The sequence below is a fragment of the Dendrobates tinctorius genome, unplaced genomic scaffold, assembly GCF_039654945.1.
Source record: "Dendrobates tinctorius isolate UK_male_01 unplaced genomic scaffold, ASM3965494v1 ptg000155l, whole genome shotgun sequence".
NCBI lineage: Eukaryota > Metazoa > Chordata > Amphibia > Anura > Dendrobatidae > Dendrobates > Dendrobates tinctorius.
Genome location: NW_027361822.1, coordinates 8,317,184 through 8,340,034, shown reverse-complemented (window position 1 = coordinate 8,340,034; position 22,851 = coordinate 8,317,184). Strand labels below are relative to the sequence as shown.

At 45.8% G+C, this 22,851-nt stretch overlaps 1 protein-coding gene across 1 annotated transcript in view; it reads left to right on the top strand.

Moving 5' to 3' along the window:
• Window positions 1-16,109: 16,109 nt before the first annotated feature.
• The window catches only part of LOC141050965 (uncharacterized), a 209,976-nt gene continuing 203,234 nt past the window's right edge, over window positions 16,110-22,851 (top strand). The window contains exons 1-2 of the mRNA XM_073547723.1: window positions 16,110-16,152; window positions 16,318-16,407. Coding sequence (XP_073403824.1) covers window positions 16,397-16,407 — 11 coding nt within the window. The 5' untranslated portion in view covers window positions 16,110-16,152; window positions 16,318-16,396. The remainder of the gene's footprint in view (window positions 16,153-16,317; window positions 16,408-22,851) is intronic.

Genomic DNA, 22,851 nt, shown 5'->3' with positions numbered 1-22,851 from the left:
AGCTCTGAAAGAGCAGGCATATCTGTGGCTGACACCGTTGAACCTCTTGCCAGGCATGGTCATGTATGACAATGGCCAGAACCTTGTAGCAGCTGAGGCGAGGCGAGTTCAGACATGTACCATGCCTGGCCCATGTGCATAACCTTGTTGTTTAACGGTTTCTCAAGAGCTACTTTTAGCTGCCATATTTCCTTGTCAAAGTACGTCGCCTGTGTGCCCATTTTAGAAAGTTAGCTACAGCTTTAGCCGCCTTTGCCGTGCTTCAGCAGCGTTTGCAGCTTCCGGCTCACCGACTGTTGTGGGATGTTCCCACGTGTTGGAACTTTACACTGCAGATGTTAAAAAGGATTTGTGAGCAGAAGAGGGCAGTTGATGCATCGCAGGCGGAGATTGATGATACGGAGCAAGGAACCATACAGGATTATTACACACAGCCCAGTCTCATCTCATCCTAATGTGGATTGGGTGACAATGAGAAAGATGAGGAGGAGGAAGAACACAAGCTACTTTCATGCCCTATAGACGGTACCACAAGCCCATCTGCCATACCGTCTGTTCAGTGTGGATGGCCTGAGGACATAGAGGAGGAGAGCATGGCCACTCATCCTCTTGGTGAGAACACAGAAATCTTGTCAGTTAGCAGTCTGGCACACATGGCTAATTTTATGTTATGCTGCCCTTCCCTTGACACTCGCATTTTCAAAATTTTGCGTGACAGTCATTACTGGTTCTTCAAGGAGAACTTTCTATTTCTTATTCTAGAGGCAGACAGGTGTACTAAAATGGTCCTGTAGCCCTTGTTGCAGAGTTATTAAAAAATTCCCATCTGAAAATGCTGGCGGCAGAGGTCACAGTTTGATGGACAACCAAGGAGTACAGGCAATAGAGACACAACTCCAATCCAGCAGAGGCAGGGGAACACTGGCAAAGGAGTTTTCTCCGACCCCCGCCCCATCGCACAGGCCCTGAGTACTCACACAAGGAGTGCAAAGTTTTGGAAGGTGATGAGAAAGAACCTTGCTGACCATACCAACATCCTCCATGATTCCTCTGTGCCTTTTAATCACTGGGTATGCAAGCTGGACATGTGGCATGAACTGGCTCTCTACACCTTGGAGGTCCTGGCCTACCCTGCCACTAGTGTTTGGTCAGAGCAGATTTTTAGTGCTGCTGGTGGAATTATAACTGATTAGAACATCCGCTTGTCAACTGAAAATGCTGACAGGCTGACTCTTATAAAAATGAACAAAGACTGGATTGAGTCAGACTTCACAACACCACCAAATGATATCAGCGAAACATAACCTGAAATCCATTGTCATTTTTGGGAGGTATATTCCCATTCACCTCTTCACACCCACACATGGGTATACGCTTCCTGATTTTGCTTATTTGATGTTCTCCTCATCCTCATCAGCCACCACCACTAGATCTCCATGGTGACCGTGGTCCATGATGTAGTGATGTAACAGCCACGTTATTGTGTTAAAGGGAGTTTTTGATGCCTGTAAAAACATTTTTTTTTACACATTATGTTGATGTGTACTCCCCATGGGGAAATGTTTGGCAGCCCATACACTTAGTATATTGGCATTAGAAGTATGGGAGACCCACTCCTTTAAACTGGGAAAACATTTTTAGGAGTCCAACATCCACATGTCTTCCGACACCACCACACGATCACCAGGGTAAACGTGTTCCGTGATGCAACAGCGAAGTAATTTTTTCAAGGGTGTTTATGATGCCCATTCAAAAAAAGTTTACACAGTATGTTGATGTGTACCCCCCCAGGGGGAAATGTTTGTCAGCCCATACATTTAGTGCATGGGCATTACAACCATATGAGACCCACTCCTTTAAATTGGAAAAAGATTTTTAGTAGGCCATCCTCCACAACTTTTCCGACACCGCCATTAGATCACCAGGGTGAATGTGTTCTGTGATGCAAGAGCCACATTATTGTTTTCAAATGGGTGTTTTTAGTATCAGCAGAGTTATCCTATCATTTCTTGTGCCCCCCCCCTCCCAATGAGGAGTCCAAATAAATATAAATTTTTTAAAAAATTATAGGGTTGTACAGGAAGAGCAAATAGATAGTCGTGGTATGGCACTGCACCCTGTCTACACTTGAGAATTTTTTTTTTATTACCAGCATTAAATACAAATTTGTATATGCAGATGAAGTTGATAGAACATCACAATCTGTGTCCTCCCAGTATTCCTCTGTACACATCTCAGTATTTAAATCACTATTAGTGTGATCTATTTCCCTTCAGCATTACTCTATATTCCGATCACAGATAGCACAACATGCTTCAGCCGAAGGGCAGTAACTATTGCTTACGATTGTAGAGTTCTGGATGACATTTTCACAGTGTGAAACATTTAGGGTATGTGCACACGCTGCGGATTGTGCTGGGAATTCTGCTGCGGATCCGCAGCGGATTTGGCCCTGCTGAACCGCAGAAGTTCCGCAGGCAGTGTACAGTATAATGTTATCCTATGGGTTTTCAAATCCGCTGTGTCAATTCTTTCTGCGGATTCCGCTGCGGTTTGACACCTATTCCATTGTCCAGGTGTCAAACCGCAGGGGAAAACCACTGGACAATTCGCAGGAAAACCGCAGGTCACTTTACCTGCGGTTTTACCTGTGGATCCGCACGGAAAAATTCGCAGGTGAATCCGCAGCGTGTGCACGCAGCCTAATTAGGCATAAAAACTTTATTGGCCTAGAACACAGTCGGTGGACACTTATTGATGAAATTTAATCAAGTTATTTACCATATAGCCTAACTTGACATAACAGTCCAACCATAATCATGCTGTTTTAGAATACTAGAGCAAGATGAAAATGGAAATTCTTGATGCAATAACGCAACTGCAGCACAATAAAGGTGAACTGTACTACAGTGCTGTGAACACGATAAATTGTCCAATGTTTGTCTCCTTCAAACATCAACTACCTGGTGGTGATCAGCACTAAACAAAACCCAAGAAGCAAAATGAAGGATTTTTTTTAAAGGAGTATCTGGGCCCATATGTTAATTGGTTATCTATCTTATTACAGTCTCAAATTTGTGGTGGTCTCATCAGAGCTTAAACTTAAGGCTGAGTGCCCACGATGCGATTTTTAAGCGTTTTTGCCGCGATTTTCGGCACGAAAACGCTGCGAAAACGTTTAAAAAATCTTGTACAGAATGCACCCCATGCATTCCTATGGCATTCCGCACATGCTGTGCTAATGCTGCGCTTTTTTCCGCGGCGGAATCGCATCGCAGAAAAAATTGCAGCATGCTCATTCTTTTGTGCGGAATCGCAAAGAATTGCCGCGATTCCGCACCCATAGGAATGCATGAGAATCGCTTACTTCCCGCATGTGGCTATGCCCACCATGCGCGAAATTAAGCGTCTCATGTGCGGTTGGTACCCACGGTGTGGAGTTGAGGAGACTGTCCTCCAGGCCCTGGGTACCATACCCCTGTAAAAAAAAGAATAAAAAATAAAAAATCGGGGTATATTTACCTTCCGACGTCCCGCGCTGCATTCCCGGGCCTCAGTGTTCCCAGTAATGCCTTGCGGCAAGGACCTGTGATGACATAGTCTCGAGTGACTCTAGCGGTCTCATGAGATTGATATAGCAACGCGAGACCAACGTCATCACAGGTCTCGCAAGGCATCGCTGGAAACGGGAGCGCCGCTGAGACTGCGCGGGACGTCGGAAGGTAAATATACCCCGATTTTTTATTTTTTTCTCATTTTTAACATTCTATCTTTTACTATTGAGGCCGCATAGGCGGCCTCAATAGTAAAAAGCTGCTCACACTTACTTGTCAAACACTATGTTTGACGAGTGTGACCAACCTGTCAATCACTTTCCAAGTGATGCTTCAAATCGCTTGGAAAGTGCTTGAGAAAATCGCGGCAAAATCGCGAACAGAATCGCAGTAAAATCGAGGTGAAATCGCGCGGGGAAAAAACGCGCGATTTCTGGGAAGGAGTCCGGTTTTCAGTGTGCGTTTTAAAATGCTACGTCGGCACATAGCCTAAATGCAGTTTGTTGGATGACTGCTGATGACCCTGAGGATTTAAAGAGTGCTTTTAAGATAGTATCAGGATCAACTTCAGCGTAGGATTTGAAACAACACTGGAAAAGGAGATTATGCTTCTTCTAGATTCACCTTCCTTCTTTGATGGGGTGTCCAGCTAGGTATCTGATATTTTATTTTTTATAGGCACCAACTGCATTTTCCTTTCTTACAAACACAACCTCTGCAACTACGAAAGTCAACAAGCAGGCGCGCTTCAAGTCACCGCATACACAGAAAAGCTACAAAATATCTTCCTCTGTGACTCTTGGATGCAAATTATTAATGGTCATTTTTGTGCCTTCTAAAGACAGACTCTTTTGGAGTCTGCCCTACTAAAGAACAGTCCTCCTTTGTGACAATTGTCCGTGACACGTTGGTTAGAGCCTTTTTGTGCAATAAAGGTGTCGAAGTCTCGTGCTGAGTAGACATGCGAGCTGTGTATGCATCATTCTGTATCACTTTAGTAACTTTAGTAAGAGGTAAAGTTTGCCCAAGAGAAAATGATTTTCAAGACATTCCCGGTGCTTTTTGCACAGTGTGGGCAGCTGTGATCTTCATCTTCTTGTTAGGGATGTGAGAAAGTTCAAAGTCATCATCAATACCATCATCGCCCATATCTTGTAAAGATGAAATCTGTGGTTTCCCAGGTTCGTTGTTAACTAATAGTGATGAGCGAGCATACTGTTATGATCGCGGATGCAGCATGGCTTACCTAGCCAACGCTCCCACGTCGTCGAACCATAACGACGATGAGGTATGCGTCCCAGGTGATTGTGGAATGTGAACCCACTGGACAACAGAGGAGGACCCGGTGTAACAGGCCAGATTAACCCCACACCCAGAATATACCCAGGATTAAAGTGGCCTAGGCCAAATTATAACCCTGGTATATTCTGGCCTAGGCCAAACTATACCCTGGGGTATAAATTGACCTATGCCAGTTTATACCCCTCTGGACCAGAATATACCCCAGGAATATTCTGGCCTAGGCTAAACTATACCCCGAGGTATAAATTGGCCTAGGCCAGATTATACCCCTCTGGGTCAGAATATACCCCAGCTGCTATAGATCAGATTTTTAACGCCTTTGAGAACCATCAAAAACGGGGCCCCATGCAGCACATGGGGGCCCACTCAGGCAGAGCACAGGGGGCCCTCAGGCAGCACACAGGGGCCCCAGACATCGCACAGGGGGTACCAAATATCACACAGGGGCCTCAGACATTGCACAGGGACCCCAGACAGCACACAGGGCCCCAGGCAGTGCACAGGGGCTCCAGGCAGTGCACGGGGCCTCAGACAGAGCACACAGGGCCCTCAGGCAGCACACAAGGGCCCCAGACATCACACAGGGGGTACCAAATATCACACAGGGGCCTCAGACATTGCACAGGGACCCCAGACATCGCACAGGGGGTCCTAAACATTGCACAAGGTGTCCAAGAAAGCGCACAGGGGGGCAGAGACAGTCTCTTCCACCCATCACGCGCTGTCTCTTCCCCCATGCACTGTCTGGGGTCCTATGCGCTGTCTCTGCCCACTTTGTGCAGCCTGGGGCCCCTTTGCACTGCCAGGGGCCCCTGTGCGCTGCCTGGGACCCCGTTCACTGTCTCTGCCCCTGTGTGCTGCCTGGGGCCCCATATGCTGCCTGGGGCCCTGTGCGTTGCCTGGGACACAGTTTGCTTTCTCTGCCCCTGTGTGCTGCCTGGGGCCCCGTGCACTGCCTGGGGCCCCGTGCACTGCCTGGGGCCCCGCTTTTAATGCTTTTCAAAAGCATGAAAAATCTGATCTACAGCAGCTGGGGTATATTTTGACCCAGAGGGGTATAATCTGGCCTAGGCCACTTTAACCCCGGGTATATTCTGGGTGGGTTAATCTGGCCTGTTACATTGGGAACATACTGAAGGACCTAGGGAAGAGTACAGGTAAAGTGAAGGCTGTGGACTGTGTGAAACTCAATGTCAATGCTGTAACAGAGATGGACTTGGAAGTTATTAGTTTACAATTGCAATTGGAATGAGTCTCTGTGTGCAATCACTCTAATGACTCTATACAATATACTGTATAAGTTTCACTTTTTGTATTGAAGAACTGAAATAAATGAATTTTTTGATGATATTCTAATTTTTGTCATATGTACCTGTATACTAGATTTCTTGAGAGGGCTTTGATCCAGGGAACTAGTCTGATTGCCGCATGTGGCGTGCGGAAAGGAATTTATTTTCTCTAATGAATAGCTTAGTGTTTGCCGCATGGGTTTTTTTTTTGCTTTCCTCTATCTATATCAACATGTTAGGTTATAGGTTTATGGCCTGAAAGTCTTCTTTCAACCTTAAAAACTATGTCACTATGTAAATTTAACAGCCACACTGGACACTTCATAGCTACACTATCTGATTGGTATACAACCACCTAACTAAGTAGCTAAAATGTGGGATACAGCAGGCTTTTCACATTTAGCTAGTGAAAAAATACTAATTTAGAATGCTCTACTTGTGTATAGAGCACAATTGAAGCAGTGTACAACACACTTGTAGGACATGTGCCCTGCTGGCTTTGTCTGTGGACCTCAGTAATGGCCAAAAAAAAGTGATGGAAGGTAAATTTAACAACCACACTGGACAGTAGCTACCTACACTATCTGACTGATATACAACCACCTATCTAACTAGCTGAAATATTGCTGTAAACAGTGCCAGTGTCAGGAGCAGCCTCTCTGTGCTGTTAGTGTCAAAATGGCGCTAAAACAAGATGTCCGCTATTTATATGGAGAGGGACATGTGATTCCAGCAGCCAATAACACAAACCATTGTGTCAGGACATTGTGGGTGTTTCCAGAGCCCTGATTGGTTAGCCGCAATGTGTACACATAAATTTAGGGGGAAAAAATGACTGTTTACAAGAACACCGCACCTCTGAACTCTGCAAACCCCCTCCCCTCATGAAATACATACCAAACGCTCATGATACACCACCATTATCATTGCCAAAGTGCTGAAAATACTTTTGTGGCAAAGCAAATATTTTCCCGCAGTTTTACTGAATGTTACCAATTTTTCCCCATTTTATCAAATTTTGCTTTTGTTTCCAATCACAGATCCAAATGTGCCATATTCATGAGAAATTTATGTTTGGCAATCATTTTCCAAACAAATTCACTGATCACTACTCTGGAACTCCCGCCCAGGGATCTCTACTCATCTTGCGTACTCAGTGCTGTCTGGGCCTGTTACCTTCAGGAGCTGTAAGCTCTGGGCCTTACTGCTAGTTGTCCTTTCCCAGGCCCGTCTCCGGCAAATCACTCCATCTCTCAGTCACTTTACTCTGGATAACACTATCTCTGCCACGGTCTCCTCTATATTTTGGGACACCCCAGTATGTGGCTTTTGCTCACACTGGACCTTAGGTTCTTTCTCTACGAACTCCAGGCACTATATGAATCCTTGACTGGAAACAGTCACTTTCCATTCAATTAAGCCCCTCCAAATCTGGGATAATCTCAAACATCAAGTCTAAATGCCTTTACTTCCAAACTACACACATTATCAACATCATTATCACAAGTCACACTTCATAATATACATCACAACAATTTTAATTTTCTTCAAGGGGGAACGTGGGCAGTATGTCCATCTCCTTACACATGTGCCATATACACATACGCTCACTCCTTTCCATTTTCATGTAGTTCCATGCCACACTGGCTTTGCCTTCCTCCAGGGGAGGGTAATGCCAGGCTTGGATGCAGTGATGGGTCTCTCCAGCAGTTAACCTAATGCTTGCAACACAGTTCCACTCCAGGCCAGCAGGGGGAACTCTGAACCAGGAATGAGGGGAGGGGTGTCCTCTGAGGGCCAAGAAGAAGGAGTTGTCAGATTGTGTGAGGAGGTCCATGTGTGCAGACGTGTGGAGAGAAGTGGAGGTTGAGCGCCGGGTGGAGAGCTCCCTCACCGCAAGAGCGCGAGAACTGGAGCTTGGTCTCCACGGTGGTACGGATACAAACGGTCCTGCCACAGATACCAGAGGAGTAGGAGGCTGTAAATGCCCTGCTCCCATCTAAGACTTGAGGGCACAACAGCAGCTTGGATAGAGAGCTAGGACTCAAGAGAGGAGTCCCCGAGAGAGGCTACAGCTGTCTGCCGTGCAGGTGAGGTTCTGAGAACATCTGTCAAAAGGCATTTCAGAATAACTAAGTACTGGAGTGCTTCACATTACAAAGCGCTAGGAAGGAGACTGCACAGCCCTTCTGCTGAGAGAGAATCCTGATCTGCTTCCAGGCTAACCTGCTCCAATACCATCTGTAATCAGGACCCTGGACTGCATACACCAAGTAAGGCCTGTTTCACACTTCCGTTTTTTCAAATCCGTCAAAATCCGTTGTTTTCCGTAAAAAAACGGATCCGCCATTTTTTGCAGGATCCGTTTTTTTGTCCCATAGACTTCCAATACGGTTACCGCAGATCCGTCAAAAAAACGGATCCGTTTTTTTAAAAACGGATCCGTTTGCATCAGTTTCCGTCAAAAAAACGGAAACGGATCCGTTTGGCGGACACAAAAACGGAAGTGTGAAACAGGCCTAAAGGTACAGAGACTGCAACCGCTGTGTCTTGACTATTCCCTATGCGTCCGGCACTGCTACATCACCGTGCGAGCTACACCTATACTGCCCTGGGACTACAGCTCCACCTGTGGGGAGCTTCACCATCTTTGCTGCATACACCATCTGTCTCAGAGGATCTGCACGCAGCGTCGGCCTAACACCATACTTGCCGAACACCACAGGTGGCGTCACGAACTATCCATATAAACTATTCCATTAAACCACCATTTATTTGGGCGCCCAGGGCCACGGACCGGGTCACCACCACCGCAGCACATCACACCTGACACCGGCCCGGTACCGAGTACCCCACAGCCCTGGGACGGGGCGACCCAATTTTGGCGTCACGAACAGGATTAAGGAGCCCGGCATCCCCGGGTCCTATGTGCTATAGACTGCGATTGTGAACTGTGTGTAATTGGCGCCAGTTGCTGCCATTGCCAAGCTGCTTGGCGTGCGGGAAGAAAGAGGGGCGGCCTTCAGAGCGCGAAGAAGTGAAGTGCCGCATGGGAAGAGAGGACAGCGTGCGAGAAGGGGAGGAGCTGAGGCCTACAGCCCGGAGCATCAGGCCTGTGAAGCGGCCGCCGGTGAGCTCACCCAACCCCCCAGCCTGACTAACGTTAACTAGGGGGGAGAGAGAATGTCTGACGATAACGCCGATGGAGCGGGGGGCGCTCACGCCAACCCCGCAGCGGTCGCCATAATGCCGCTGTCCATGCCCTATATACCGGGAGCGGGTGAGTCACATACCCTGAGTGAATTTAAAGAAAGACTGTGCAGCTTGTTTAAAGTATACCCTCTGTCTGAAGACCAGAAAGTGAATATACTGATTGGACAGCTAACGGGTGCAGCACTGAGAGAAGTGAAAGCCTGGCAGGACACTGAAAAAGACACTGTTGCAAAGATCCTGGCCAAGCTGAGAAGCACTTTTGACACCCGCATTGCAGCTGAAATCAAGATGCGGTTCTTTGGCTGTAAACAGAGGGCGCAGGACAGTATCAGGGACTATGCCCTCACCCTGCAGGAGGCGCTGCGAGCAGTTAAGCAAGTTGACTCTGACAGTGTGAAAGAAGAAGAAAAATTGTTGAAGGAGCAATTCATCGAAGGACTCCTGTCCAGTACCCACAGAGGACAGTTACGCATCATTACCCTGCAAAACCCTGATTTGAACTTTGCTGAGTATAAGGACAGGGCTATCCGGGTACTGCAGGAATCCACTGACAGCCGTCCAGCACCCCCTAGGCGCCCAGCGATCACCTACCATCAGGAAGCTTCCTTCCATCCCTGTGGAGGCTGATGCACAGACCCTGGATAAAGACCCTACAGAGGAGTTGCGTCTTTAGGTCCAGGAGTTGACCAAAGAAATGGCTGCACTTACCAAGACCGTGCAGTCCCTGCAGGTGTCCTCCAAGGAAAAGATCCAGCTTGCTTCCAGTCCAGAGGACGTCCCTTGGCTCCGGAGGAGGAGAGCCCCGCCACTTCGAGGAAAGAACAACGATCGCTACGACCAGGACGGACATTCCATCTGCCGCCGTTGTTACAAGGCAGGTCATCTTGCAAGGTACTGTCCTTTAAACGAGCAACCCCTGGGGCAGAGGGCCAACCCCCAGGAGTAGGATCACCAGGCCCAAGGAACTAGAGAGCCAAGTATGTGGGTGGGAGACCGATCCTTCCCGTGGTGATTGACGGTATCCCCATGAACGCTTTGCTGGACACTGGCTCCCAGGTGACTACTATGCCCTATGTCTTTTACAAGAGGTATTGGGCTGACTCTGAACTCACCCATGGCCCCATTGATGAACTGACAGTAGTTGCCAGTAATGGTTATACTTTGCCGCAGATAGGATGCAAAGAAATTACTGTTAAAGTGGGGAGGGTGGAGTTGAAATCTCAAGGTCTGATAATTGTTGATATTGATCGATGTGAATGTAATCCCATGATGACTCTTGGTACAAATGTAATTGAAAACTGTCTGTCCGAGGTTATTGTCTAGTTGCAACAGGTGGCTGAGACTGCTGGTACCAGTGAACAACAAGTCCTGCAGAAGGAGATCCGAGCCCTGATGCAAAGACAACAGGTAGAACTCTCCGGTGGAGAGATTGGCAGCGTCAGAGTGAGTGATGCCTTCCCCATTGCAATACCCCCCAGATGTGAAATGTTGGTTTGGTGTCAGGCAGCCATAGGTCTCAGAGGGCAGGATTACCAGGCATTGGTAGAGCAAGTATATTCGGATAGCAGGCCCACTGTCCTGACAGCTAGAGGGGTGGTTGATGTACGAAAGGGGAGAGTACCTGTACGCCTTTTGAATTGTGGGGAGGAGGAAGCCACAATACCTCGGTACGCCACAGTTGCTAAACTGCTCACTGTTAATAACAACTCATTGCAGGCAGCAGAGCCTTTGGTCTCATCTGATCTGGTGGAGGACAATGGCACTGTAAAGCCGCTAGAAGAGTGGTGCCAGCAACTGCAGGTGGGAACTGACTCATACCAGAGAAATGGGGTTTACAGAGTGACACAAGAGTATGAGCGGGTATTCAGCAAACCCACTAGATTTTGGGCAGGCAAAAGGGGTTCGACATCATATCCCCACAGGAGACCATCCACATATAAAGGAGAGGTACAGACCTATACCCCCAACACAATATCAATGTGCTAAGAGTATGTTGAGAGAGATGAAGGAAGCGGGGGTCATTAGGGACAGTTGTAGCCCATGGGCAGCTCCAATAGTGTTTGTAAAGAAAAAGGATGGTACTATGAGAATGTGCGTTGATTACAGGAAAATTAACAGTATCACACATAAAGATGCCTACCCATTGCCTAGAATTGAAGAGTCATTAGCTGCACTTAAAACTGCTAACTACTTTTCCACCTTGGATCTCACCAGTGGGTATTGGCAGGTCCCTGTGGCAGAGGCAGACAAGGAGAAAACCGCATTTACCACTCCAATGGGTCTCTGTGAGTTCAATTATATGCCATTTGGGCTCTGCACTGCTCCAGGAACATTTCAACGGCTGATGGAGTGCTGCCTGGGACACATGAACTTTGAAACAGTCCTGTTGTACCTGGAAGATGTCATCGTTTTCTCCAAAACCTATGAAGAGCATCTGGAACACCTGGCTGAAGTGTTTGAAGCTTTGTCCAATTTTGGCCTGAAAGTGAAGCCTTCAAAATGCCACCTCCTGAAGCCTCATGTACTGTACCTCGGTCATGTGGTCAGTGCAGAAGGTGTGGCACCAGATCCTGACAAGGTCACGGTCATCAGGGACTGGACGAAGCCCAGCAACCTCCATGAGGTACGCCAATTCCTTGGACTGGTAGGCTACTACCGAAGTTTCATCAAAGGCTTCACTGAAATAGCCACTCCTATGCAGAATCTCCTGGTGGGGCAGTCCAAGAAAGGCAAGCAGAACAATTCCACATTTGAATGGACTGAAGAGTTGGAGAGGTCTTTCGCCATATTGAAGATGGCTCTCACAGGTGACGAAGTTCTGGCCTACCCAGATTATGACAAATCCTTTGTGCTGTACATGGATGCCAGCAATGTGGGATTAGGAGCAGTACTGTCACAGGTACAGAATGGAAAAGAGAGAGTGATCTCCTATGCCAGCAGGAAGCTGCATCCCACTGAGAGGAACCCTGATAATTACAGTTCTTTCAAGCTGGAGTTCCTTGCCATAGTCTGGGCTGTCACCAAAAGGTTCAAGCATTACCTAGCTTCGACCAAATTTACAATCTTCATGGACAACAATTCGTTGACCCACTTGGACACCGCCAAGCTAGGAGCACTGGAGCAGCGATGGATGGCTCGGTTATCCAATTATGAGTTTACCATCAAGTACCGGGCAGGGCACAAGAATGCCAATGCTGATGCGCTGTCCAGAATGCCTAATCTGCCAGATGCAGGAGAAGACCCTGAGGCTCTTGAAGAGAGAGTTGCCTCCCTTTCACCGGCCACTTGCAGCCCAACATGCTCAAGGAGTGAGAAACAGGCGGTCTGGCTTGAGGGAAGACACCATGAATCCCTTGCCCCATCATGATTGGGCAGAAGCACAAGATAATGACCCTGCGGTCTGCCTGGTGAAAGAGCTGTTGACACAAGTTGACTCACGCCGAGAGTTGAATGCTCCTGAAGAAACTCAGCAATTGTGGAAGGAAAGAGGTCGGCTGTTTATTTATGAAGGGAAGCTGTGTCGGAGGAGTATCAATGCTCGCACACATGAGCTGGTCTGGCAGGTGGTAGTCCCAAAGAGAGAAGCACCAATGGTCCTGGAAGCATACCACAATGGAGCTGGACACTTCGGATGGAAGAAGTTAGAAACCTTGCTTCGAGAGAGGTTCTACTGGACTGGCATGAGAAAGGCCATTGAGAGGTGGTGCTGGGAGTGTGGACAATGTAACCTGCGCAGAAAGGATTGAGACAGCCAGAGAGCTCCCCTACAGCCAATCATCACCAAACAGCCACTTGAGTTGGTAGCCCTGGACTATGTGAAGTTGGTTCCAAGCCGGTCAGGCTACCTCTATGCCCTTACCATTGTGGACCACTATTCAAGATTCCTGGTAGTTGTGCCTGTCAAAGATCTAACGGCCAGGACAGCAGCCAGAGTATTCCAACAGCACTTCTGTAGACCACATGGTTATCCTGAGAGTGTGCTGACAGATCAAGGTCCAGCTTTCGAGGCAGAAGTGTTCCATGAATTTTGCAACTTATATGGGTGTAAGAAGATCCGGACAACACCTTATCACCCACAGACCAACGGCATGTGCGAAAAGATGAACCAGGTAGTGATTGATTTACTGAAGACATTGTCCTTGGAGGAGAGAAATCTGTGGCAAGAAAAGTTACCCGATCTGGTAGACCTCTACAACCATATCCCAGTGAACTCTACCAACTGTACTCCAGCATACCTGATGAGAGCAAGGCCTGGTAAGCTGCCTATTGACTTGGGAGTCCTGACGCCTGAAGTAACGTCACCAGATGCTGACTGGGACAAGGAGAGGCAGCAGCAATACAGAAGGGTACAGGAGTGTGTGGAGAAGAGTCTGGCTCAGGCAAGGCAGAAGCAGGAGAGACTTTATAACCAAAATGCACTTGCTGTTCCTTTTTCGCCGGGAGAACAAGTTCTCAAGAGAAAAAGAAGACTGCATAAGCTGGATGATCAATGGGAAGAGGAGCCTATACTATTCTGCCCTCGAACTTTGATAATACCAAAGTATGCCTTGTTAGCAAAGATGGAGGAGAGACTTCAGCAGTGGTATCCAGAGATCATTTGAAGTTATGCCCTGACCAGTTGAAAGAAAAAGCGGGAGAATCAGATAACATCCCACCTGCAAAGGAAGAAAAGACAGTCAGTACAGTGCTGGGAGAGTTCCCTGCGAACTGGACTAGAGTTAATGATGCAATCCTGGTGCCGGTGTTGTTATTTCCCCAAGTAGGAGCACAGGAGGATAGGACTCAAGAAAACCCTGAAGATCAAGAAAATCAGGCAACAGAGGCCACACCCGCAGTGGAGCCAGAGAACCCTCACCCTGCCAGTGGTGAACCTGTCGTGCCCGTGGTGAGTCCAAGAGTTCACAGACCAGTTAGTGCCCACATGCTACGTAGAACTACCAGAAGCATATCTAGAGCATTACACACTACACCGGTAGTTAGGACCAGACAAACAGTAAGGCCCACTACAGTACCAGTGTTACGCAGATCCACTCGTACCACACAGGGTGTACTACCTGTTAGGTTCCGCATCTTAAGTAAATGTGAATATCGAAATTGAATGAAAGTTTTGTGCCTACAGGTAACCTGTAAGAGTTTCCTTTGGAAGTTACCAGTTTTGTTTTATGGACACTGAACCACAGGACTTGTGTGTGGTCAAAAACTTTCTTTGTATATATTTACCATTTGCCGGGAATGGACCATGGACATTGATGTTGGACTTGTCATCATAGGACCATTTTTGCAGCACTTGGTTTTTGTACATTTTTCTCTTTTTCAAATCTTGTACAATTATTGTTTAAATGTTTATATGAAGGAGTGGTCAGATTGTGTGAGGAGGTCCACGTGTGCAGACGTGTTGAGAGAAGTAGAGGTTGAGCGCCGGGTGTAGAACTCCCTCAACGCAAGAGCGCGAGAAATGGAGCCTGGTCTCCACGGTGGTACGAATACTAACGGTCCTGCCACAGATACCAGAGGAGTAGGAGGCTGTAAATGCCTTGCTCCCATCTAAGACTTGAGGGCACAACAGAAGTTTGGATAGAGAGCCAGGACTCAAGAGAGGAGTCCCCGAGAGAGGCTACAGCTGTCTGCCGTGCAAGTGAGGTTCTGAGAACATCTGTCAAGAGGCATTTCAGAGTAACTAAGTACTGGAGTGCTTCACATTACAAAGCGCTAGGAAGGAGACTGCACAGCCCTTCTGCTGAGTGAGAACCTGCTCCAATACCATCTGTAATCAGGACCCTGGACTGCATACACCAAGTAAAGGTACAGAAACTGCAACCGCTGTGTCTTGTCTATTCCCTATGCGTCCAGCACTGCTACATCACCGTGCCAGCTACACCTACACTGCCCCGGGACTACAGCTCCACCTGTGGGGAGCTTCACCATCTTTGCTGCGCACACCATCCGTCCCAGTGGATCTTCACGCAGCGTCGGCCTAACACCATACTTGCCGAACACCACAGGTAGCATCACGAACTATCCATATAAACTATTCCATTAAACCACCATTTATTTGGGCGCCCAGGGCCACGGACCGGGCCACCGCAGCACATCCCCCTGACACCGGCCCGGTACCGAGTACCCCACAGCCCTGGGACGGGCGACCCATATACATGCGCGACACCTCATCATTCATGTACAACTCAGCTCCATTCACTCAACACTGAGGCCCCTGGTCATGTGACTCCTTACTCCTCCCCTCCTGTGACCTCATCCCAGGTCCTGTGCACACAGAACAGCCATACATGTGGTGTGCCGCTCTGCAGGTGGAGGTAGGTGCTAGAAATTCCCCATTACTGGATACAAGGGACAGTAACCCCATCAGTGCTGACACAAAGTAGGTGTATCTGTGTTGCTCTATTTGTACATGTGCAGCTCTGCTCCGTTCTCACACCGTGCATGCGCGGCTATTCATCATACATGCACAGCTCTGTGTACACACGCTGTACATGTGTAGCTCCTCTCCTTATATACACCATGTACATCCATCTCTGCTCCACACATATCATGCACACTTGGCTCCATTCCATGCATATGCGGCTCTGCTCTTTACATAGGCCTGACACATACCTGCTCCACTCAGTCAGTACAGATCAAACACACGGCATCATTCCATACACGCGTGGTTCCGCTGATTTCACGTGGTATGCAGGCGGCTCCGCCCAATGCATGTGGTACGCAGGTGGCTCCGCTCAGGGCACATGGTATGCAGGCGGCTCTGCCCAGTGCACATGCTACACACAAGTTTTCTGCAGGTGTCCACACCATACTGCCCAATAACAATATTCTCTGATTATTGCTTTTTTTTATGCCTTTTCCCCGTAGTTGATGCATTTTTGGTGAAGATTTGAAGCAGCGTTTTTAGTAACATCGGACTTCTTTGATTCTGCAGTTAGTAACTCAGCTGTGGTTGTTTTCAGGCTCCTCATAGAAGCCAATGGGAAAAAAAAAGCCTCAAAGCCACACCGTTCAGCAGCGTCTTTAGGCTGCGTTCACACGATGACATATCGGTGAGTTTTTAATGTTACAGATTTTTTGCACCATTTCTATCCCTGTTTTGTAATTTAGGTTATTTGTAGAGATGAGCGAATTTGTTCAGATTCGGTTTCGAATACGATTGGACACAAATATTGTTTTTGCAATATTCGTCAAACACAGCCGGACGTCATTAGAGTCAATGGGAATAATAATTACCGACCGAATATGTTCGGAACCGATCATAAGACATACCTTCGGCACGAATAGTGTTCGAATATGGCCCGAATAGGTCAAAATCAGATTTGGGGCTAAAATCCGAACAAATTCCCTCATCTCTAGTTCTTTGTGTTTTTCATTGCGTTTTTTGTCTTTCTGGCATTTTATGTTTTAACTGCTTAATGACAGCCGATATACTTTTTAATGGCGGTCATTAAGGCATTTGGGAGAAATTGCACAATAAATTGTGGGATCCAGTTTCACCTATTAACCCTTGTGTACCCGACAAATTTACAGCAAATACAAAAATTACATTTTTTTCCACTAAAATCTCACATATCCACGTCTCAATGTCATAAAATTGTGACGCACCTGTCGTTTCAAACTATTTACTACACCCCTAGATGAATTCCTTGAGGGATCTAGTTTCCAAAATGGGGTCACTTGTGGGGGGTTTCTCCTGTTTTCACGTGTGAGGGGCTCTTCAAATGTGACATAGCATTCACAATCTATCCAAGGCAAATAGCACTCTTTCCTTTCCTAGGCCTGCCATGTGCCCGAGCAGACGTTTTTGATAATATATGGGGTATAGTCGCATTCGGCCCAAATTGTGCAACAGGTTATGGGGTCCATTTTCTCGTACTATCCTTTGTGGAAATTACAAATTTGAGGCTAAAACAACATTTTTGTGAAAAAAGTTAAAACTTTCAATATGACTAATGTTATCAAATTCTGTGCAGTACCTGTGTGCAAAAATTCTCGCTGTATCTCACATCAGGGGCTCTCCAAACATGACATGACACCTCACAACCAGTCCATCACCTGTGTATCAAAACATCACTCCTTTCCGAGCCCTGCTGTGCGCCCAAACAGTGGATTTCCCAAACATATGGGGTATCGAAATACTCGGGAGAAATTGCCCAACAAATTTTCTAATGTTACCCTTGTGAAAATAACAAATTTGGAGCAAAAGTCAAATTTTTGTGAAAAGAAGTTAAATGTTCATTTTTTTACGTCCACATTGCTTTAGCTTCTGTGAAGCACCACAAGGGTTAATAATCTTCTTGAATATGGTTTTCAGTACCATGGCGGGTGCAGTTTTTATGTATTTTCTGTCATATAGGCCCCTCAAGGTCACTTCAAGTGTGAGGTGGTCCCTAAAAGAAAAATAGTTTTGTAAATTTTGTTGTAAAAATGAGAAATCACTGTTCGACTTTTAACCCTTATAACTTCCTAACAAAAATAAATGATGTTTCAAAAATTGTGCTGATGGAAGGTAGACATGGGGGAAATGTTTTATCAACTATTTTGTGTGACGTCACACTCTGATTTAGGGCATAAGAATTAAAAGTTTGAAAATGGCTAAATCTTCAAGTTTTTCAACAAATTTCTGATATTTCCACAAATAAAGCATGTCGAAATTTTTTTTTACCACTGTTATATAGTATGATAAGTCATGAAAACAACGTCTCAGAATGGGTGGGATCTGTTGAAGGGTTCCATAGTTATAACCACATAAAGTGACACTGGTCAGAATTAAAAAATTTGGCTTGGTTATTAAGGTAAAAATTGGCTCTGTCACTAAGGGGTAAATAAAGCTACAATGTTTGTAATTCTTCCTGTTATATGACTTTGTCAACTTTAATGATACAATCATGTGCAAATTACGTGCATTCTTGATGATTTTCTGCTGCAGAAACGCACTAGAAACGCATGTCCTTAAAGGGAATCTGTCACCAGAAGTTGTAGGCCTATGTAAATGGCCTGGGTCCGGTCCGATGAGCGGTGTTTCTTCTTTTTTCTCCACCCCATCTGTGGCCCCCATCCGCGCTCTTCTCCGGTATTCTTCTCCATCGTTCGCGCGCGCGCAAAGCAATCTTGCAGTATGCTTTGCCCAACTGAGGGCAAAGCCGAAAATAATTACTGCGCATGCGCCGGTACACTATGTCCCGGAACACAGCAAAATACTTCTGGTACATAGTGTACCGGCGCATGTGCAGTAATGATTTTCGGCTTTGCCTGCAGTCGGGCAAAGCATACTGCGCATTCGCGAAGCAAGATTGCTTTGCGTACACGCGAACGATGGAGAAGAATACAGGAGAAGAACGCGGACATGGGCCATGGATGGGGTGGAGAAAAAAGAAAAAACATCGCCCATCGGACCGGACCCAGGCCATTTACATATGCCTGCAACTTCCGGTGACAGATTCTCTTTAACCCCTTTCTGCCATATGACGTACTATCCCGTCCATGTGCCCTGGGACTTAATTCCCAGGGACGGGATAGTACGTCATAGCGATCAGCGGTGCCCACGTGGTGAGCACCGCTGATCGCGGCCGGGTGTCAGCTGATTATCACAGCTGACACCGGGCAAAATGTGTCAGGGACGGTCACGGACCGCCCCGACACATTAACCCCTTGTACACAGCGATCAAATACGATCGCGGTGTACCGGGGGTTAAAGGGAAGCATCAGCAGGGAGGGGGCTCCCTCCATGCTTCCCTGAGCCCCCCACAGCAGCGCAATGTGCAGCGACGGGGACCTTCAGGGGCCTGTAGGGAGCTGGCTTCCTCAGTGCCTGCAAAGCGCAGGCATGAGGAAGTCTGCGTCTATGCCTGTGACAGATCAGTGATCTGTGATGTGACAGATCGGCGATCTGTCACAGGACAGTGATGTCCCAACTGGGACAATGTAATAAAGTTAAAAAAAAAAAAAGTGTAAAAATAATTTTTTTAAAAATCGCCAAATAAATTAGTAAAAAAAAAAAATATTCCCCAATAAATTCATTTTTTGAAAATAAAATAAAAAAACAATAAAAGTACACATATTTGGTATCACCGCGTCTGTAACGACCCGCCCTCTAAAACTGTCCTATTAGTTAACCCCTTTAGTGAACCCCCTAAAAAATAAAAATAAAAAGCGAAGCAAAACGTAATGATTTATTATCATACCACCGAACAAAAAGTGCAATAACGCGCGATCAAAAAGACGCATATAAATATCCATAGTACCGCTGAAAACGTCAACTTGTCCCGCAAAAAACGAGCCACCATACAGCGTCATCTGCAAAAAAATAAAAGTTATAGCTCGCAGAATAAAGCGATGCAAAAATAATTATTTTTTATATAAAATAGTTTTCATTGCATAAAACCGCCAAAACATAAAAAAACCTAAATGAGGTATCGCTGTAACCGTACTGACCCGAAGAATAAAACGCTTTATCAATTTTACCGCACGCGGAACGGTGTAAACGCACCACCCAAAAGAAATTCATGAAACGCTGGTTTTTGTTCATTCTGCGTCCCAAAAATCGGAATAGAAAGCGATAAAAAATAGTCACATGCCCGAAAATGGTACCAATGAAAACGTCAACTCGTCCCACATAAAGTAAGACCTCACATGACTCGGTGGGTCAAAACACGGAAAAATTATAGCTCTCAATATGTGGTGATGCAAAAACTATTGTTACAATAAAAAGCGTCTTTTAGCGTGCGACAGCTGCCAAAAATAAAAACCGCCATAAATAGTAAATCAAACCCCCCGTTATCACCCCCTTAGTTAGGGAAAAATAATAAAATAAAAAAAATGTATTTATTTCCATTTTTCCATTAGGGCTAGGGCTAGGGTTAGGGCTGAGATTAGGGTTAGGGGTGTGTTGGGGTTAGGGTTGGAGTTATAATTGGGGGGTTTCCACTGTTTGGGCACATCAGGGGCTCTCCAAATGCAACATGGCGTCTGATCTCAATTACAGCCAATTCTGCGTTGAAAGAGTCAAATGGTGCTCCTTCCCTTCCAAGCTCTGCCATGCGCCCAAACAGTGTTTTACCCCCACATATAGGGTATCAGCATACTCAAGACAAATTGCAGAACAACTTTTGGGGTCCAATTTCTCCTGTTACCCTTAGGAAAATATAAAATTGGGGGCAAAAATATCATTTTTGTGGAAAAAAATGATTTTTTTAATTTCACGCCCAGGCATTATAAACTTCTGTGAAGCACTTGGGGGTTCAAAGTGCTCACCACACATCTAGATAAGTTCTGTGAGGGGTCTAGTTTCCAAAATGGGGTCACTTGTTGGGGGTTTCCCCTGTTTAGGTACATAAGGGGCTCTCCAAAAGCAACATGACACCCGCAGACCATTCCATCAAAGTCTGCATTCCAAAACATCACTACTTCCCTTCTGAGCCCCGACGTGTGCCCATACAGTTGTTTTCTCCCACATATGAGGTATCAGCGTACTCAGGACAAATTGGACAACAACTTTTGGGGTACAATTTCTCCTTGTACCCTTGGGAAAATAAAAAAATTGGTGACTAAAAGATCATGTTTGTGGAAAAAATACGATTTTTTTATTTTCACGCCCGGGCGTTATAAACTTCTGTGAAGCACTGGGGGTTCAAAGTTCTCACCACACAGCTAGATAAGTTCCTTGGGGGGTCTAGTTTCCAAAATGGTGTCATTTGTGGGGAGTTTCCACTGTTTTGGTACATCAGGGGTTTTCCAATCGCGACATGGTGTCCGATCTCCATTCCAGCCAAAAACGTCAAATGGCACTGCTTCCCTTCCGAGCTCTGCCATGCGCCCAAATAGTCATTTACACCCACATATGGGGTATCAGCGTACTCAGGACAAATTGCACAATAACTTTTAGGGTCCTGTTACCCTTGGAAAATAAAAATTGGGGGTGAAAAGATCATTTTTGTGGAAAAAATATGATTTTTTAATTGTACCGCTGTACGTTATAAACTTCTGTGAAGCCCTTGTGGGTTCAAAGTTCTCACCACATATCTAGATTAGTTCCTTGGGGAATCTAGTTTCCAAAATGGGGTCACTTGGGGGGGTTCCACTGTTTAGGTACATCAGGGGCTCTCCAAACGCGACATGGCGTCTGATCTGAATGCCAGCCAATTTTGCATTGAAAAAGTCAAACGGCGCTCCTTCCCTTCTGAGGTCTGTCATGCGCCGAAACAGTGGTTCCCCCCCACATATCAGGTATCAGCGTACTCAGGACAAATTGCATAATAACTTTTGCAGTCCAATTTCTCCTGTTAACCTTGGTAAAATAAAAAAAAATTGAACCTGAAGTATTTTTTTTTGTGAAAAAACTTTAAATGTTCATTTTTTTTAAATATTCAAAAAATTCCTGTGACGCACCTAAAGGGTTAATAAACTTCTTGAATGTGGTTTTGAGCACCTTAAGGGGTGCAGTTTTTAGAATGGTGTCACTTTTGGGTATTTTCTATCATATAGACCCCTCAAAGTGGCTTCAAATGTGATGTGGTCCGTAAAAATAAAATGGTGTTGCAAAAATGAGAAATCGCTGGTCGATTTTGAACCCTTATAACTTCCTAACAAAAAAAAAATTTTGGTTCCAAAATTGTGCTGATGTAAAGTAAACATGTGGGAAATGTTATTTATTAAGTTTTTTGTGTGCCGTATCACTGTGATTTAAGGGCATAAAAATTCAAATTTGGAAAATTGCGAAATTTTCAAAATTTTCGCCAAATTTCCATTTCTTTCACAAATAAACGCAAGTTATATGAATAAAATTTTACCACTACCATGAAGTACAATATGTCACGAGAAAACAATGTTAGAATCACCGGGATCCATGGAAGCGTTTCAGAGTTATTACCTCATAAAGGGACAGTGGTCAGAATTGTAAAAATTGGCCCGGTCATGAACGTGCAAACCACCCTTGGGGCTTAAGGGGTTAAAAGCAAATTGGAATTGATTTCATGATGACTCCGCCCCCTGTGCTTCTGAAGACGCTGCTGAACTCTGTGGATTTGGTGATTTTTTTTTTTTTTTTTTTCTTTTTTTCCCCCTTCTATAATTTGAGTCTTTATTATAGGGAGCCTGAAAAAAATGCATGTATAAAAAATAGAAGTTCAGATTCAAAGCTTTTCTGTAGTATAAAAATAAACACATTAAATACGCTGCTTCAAATCTGCACCAAAAAGGCATCAAGTAAGGGGTAAAATGCATAAAAGATGCATTAACCAGAGGAGACTGTTATTGCATAGTTTAATGTGGAAATCTGCACAAAACATGCTATAGACAGAGAAAACACAGCATTTAAGCAATGTGTGAACACGAACTAACAGACATGCCAAAACGAGACCTCATATAGTGAAGCTTCTATTAAAATGAAAAGTTCTACAGCTAAGAATGAAAGAATAAACCCCTATGTCAGAAACGTCCCCGATACAGAGAGTCCTGGATTTGGGTCTAGGCCTGCATTACTGCCGGTGACTGAA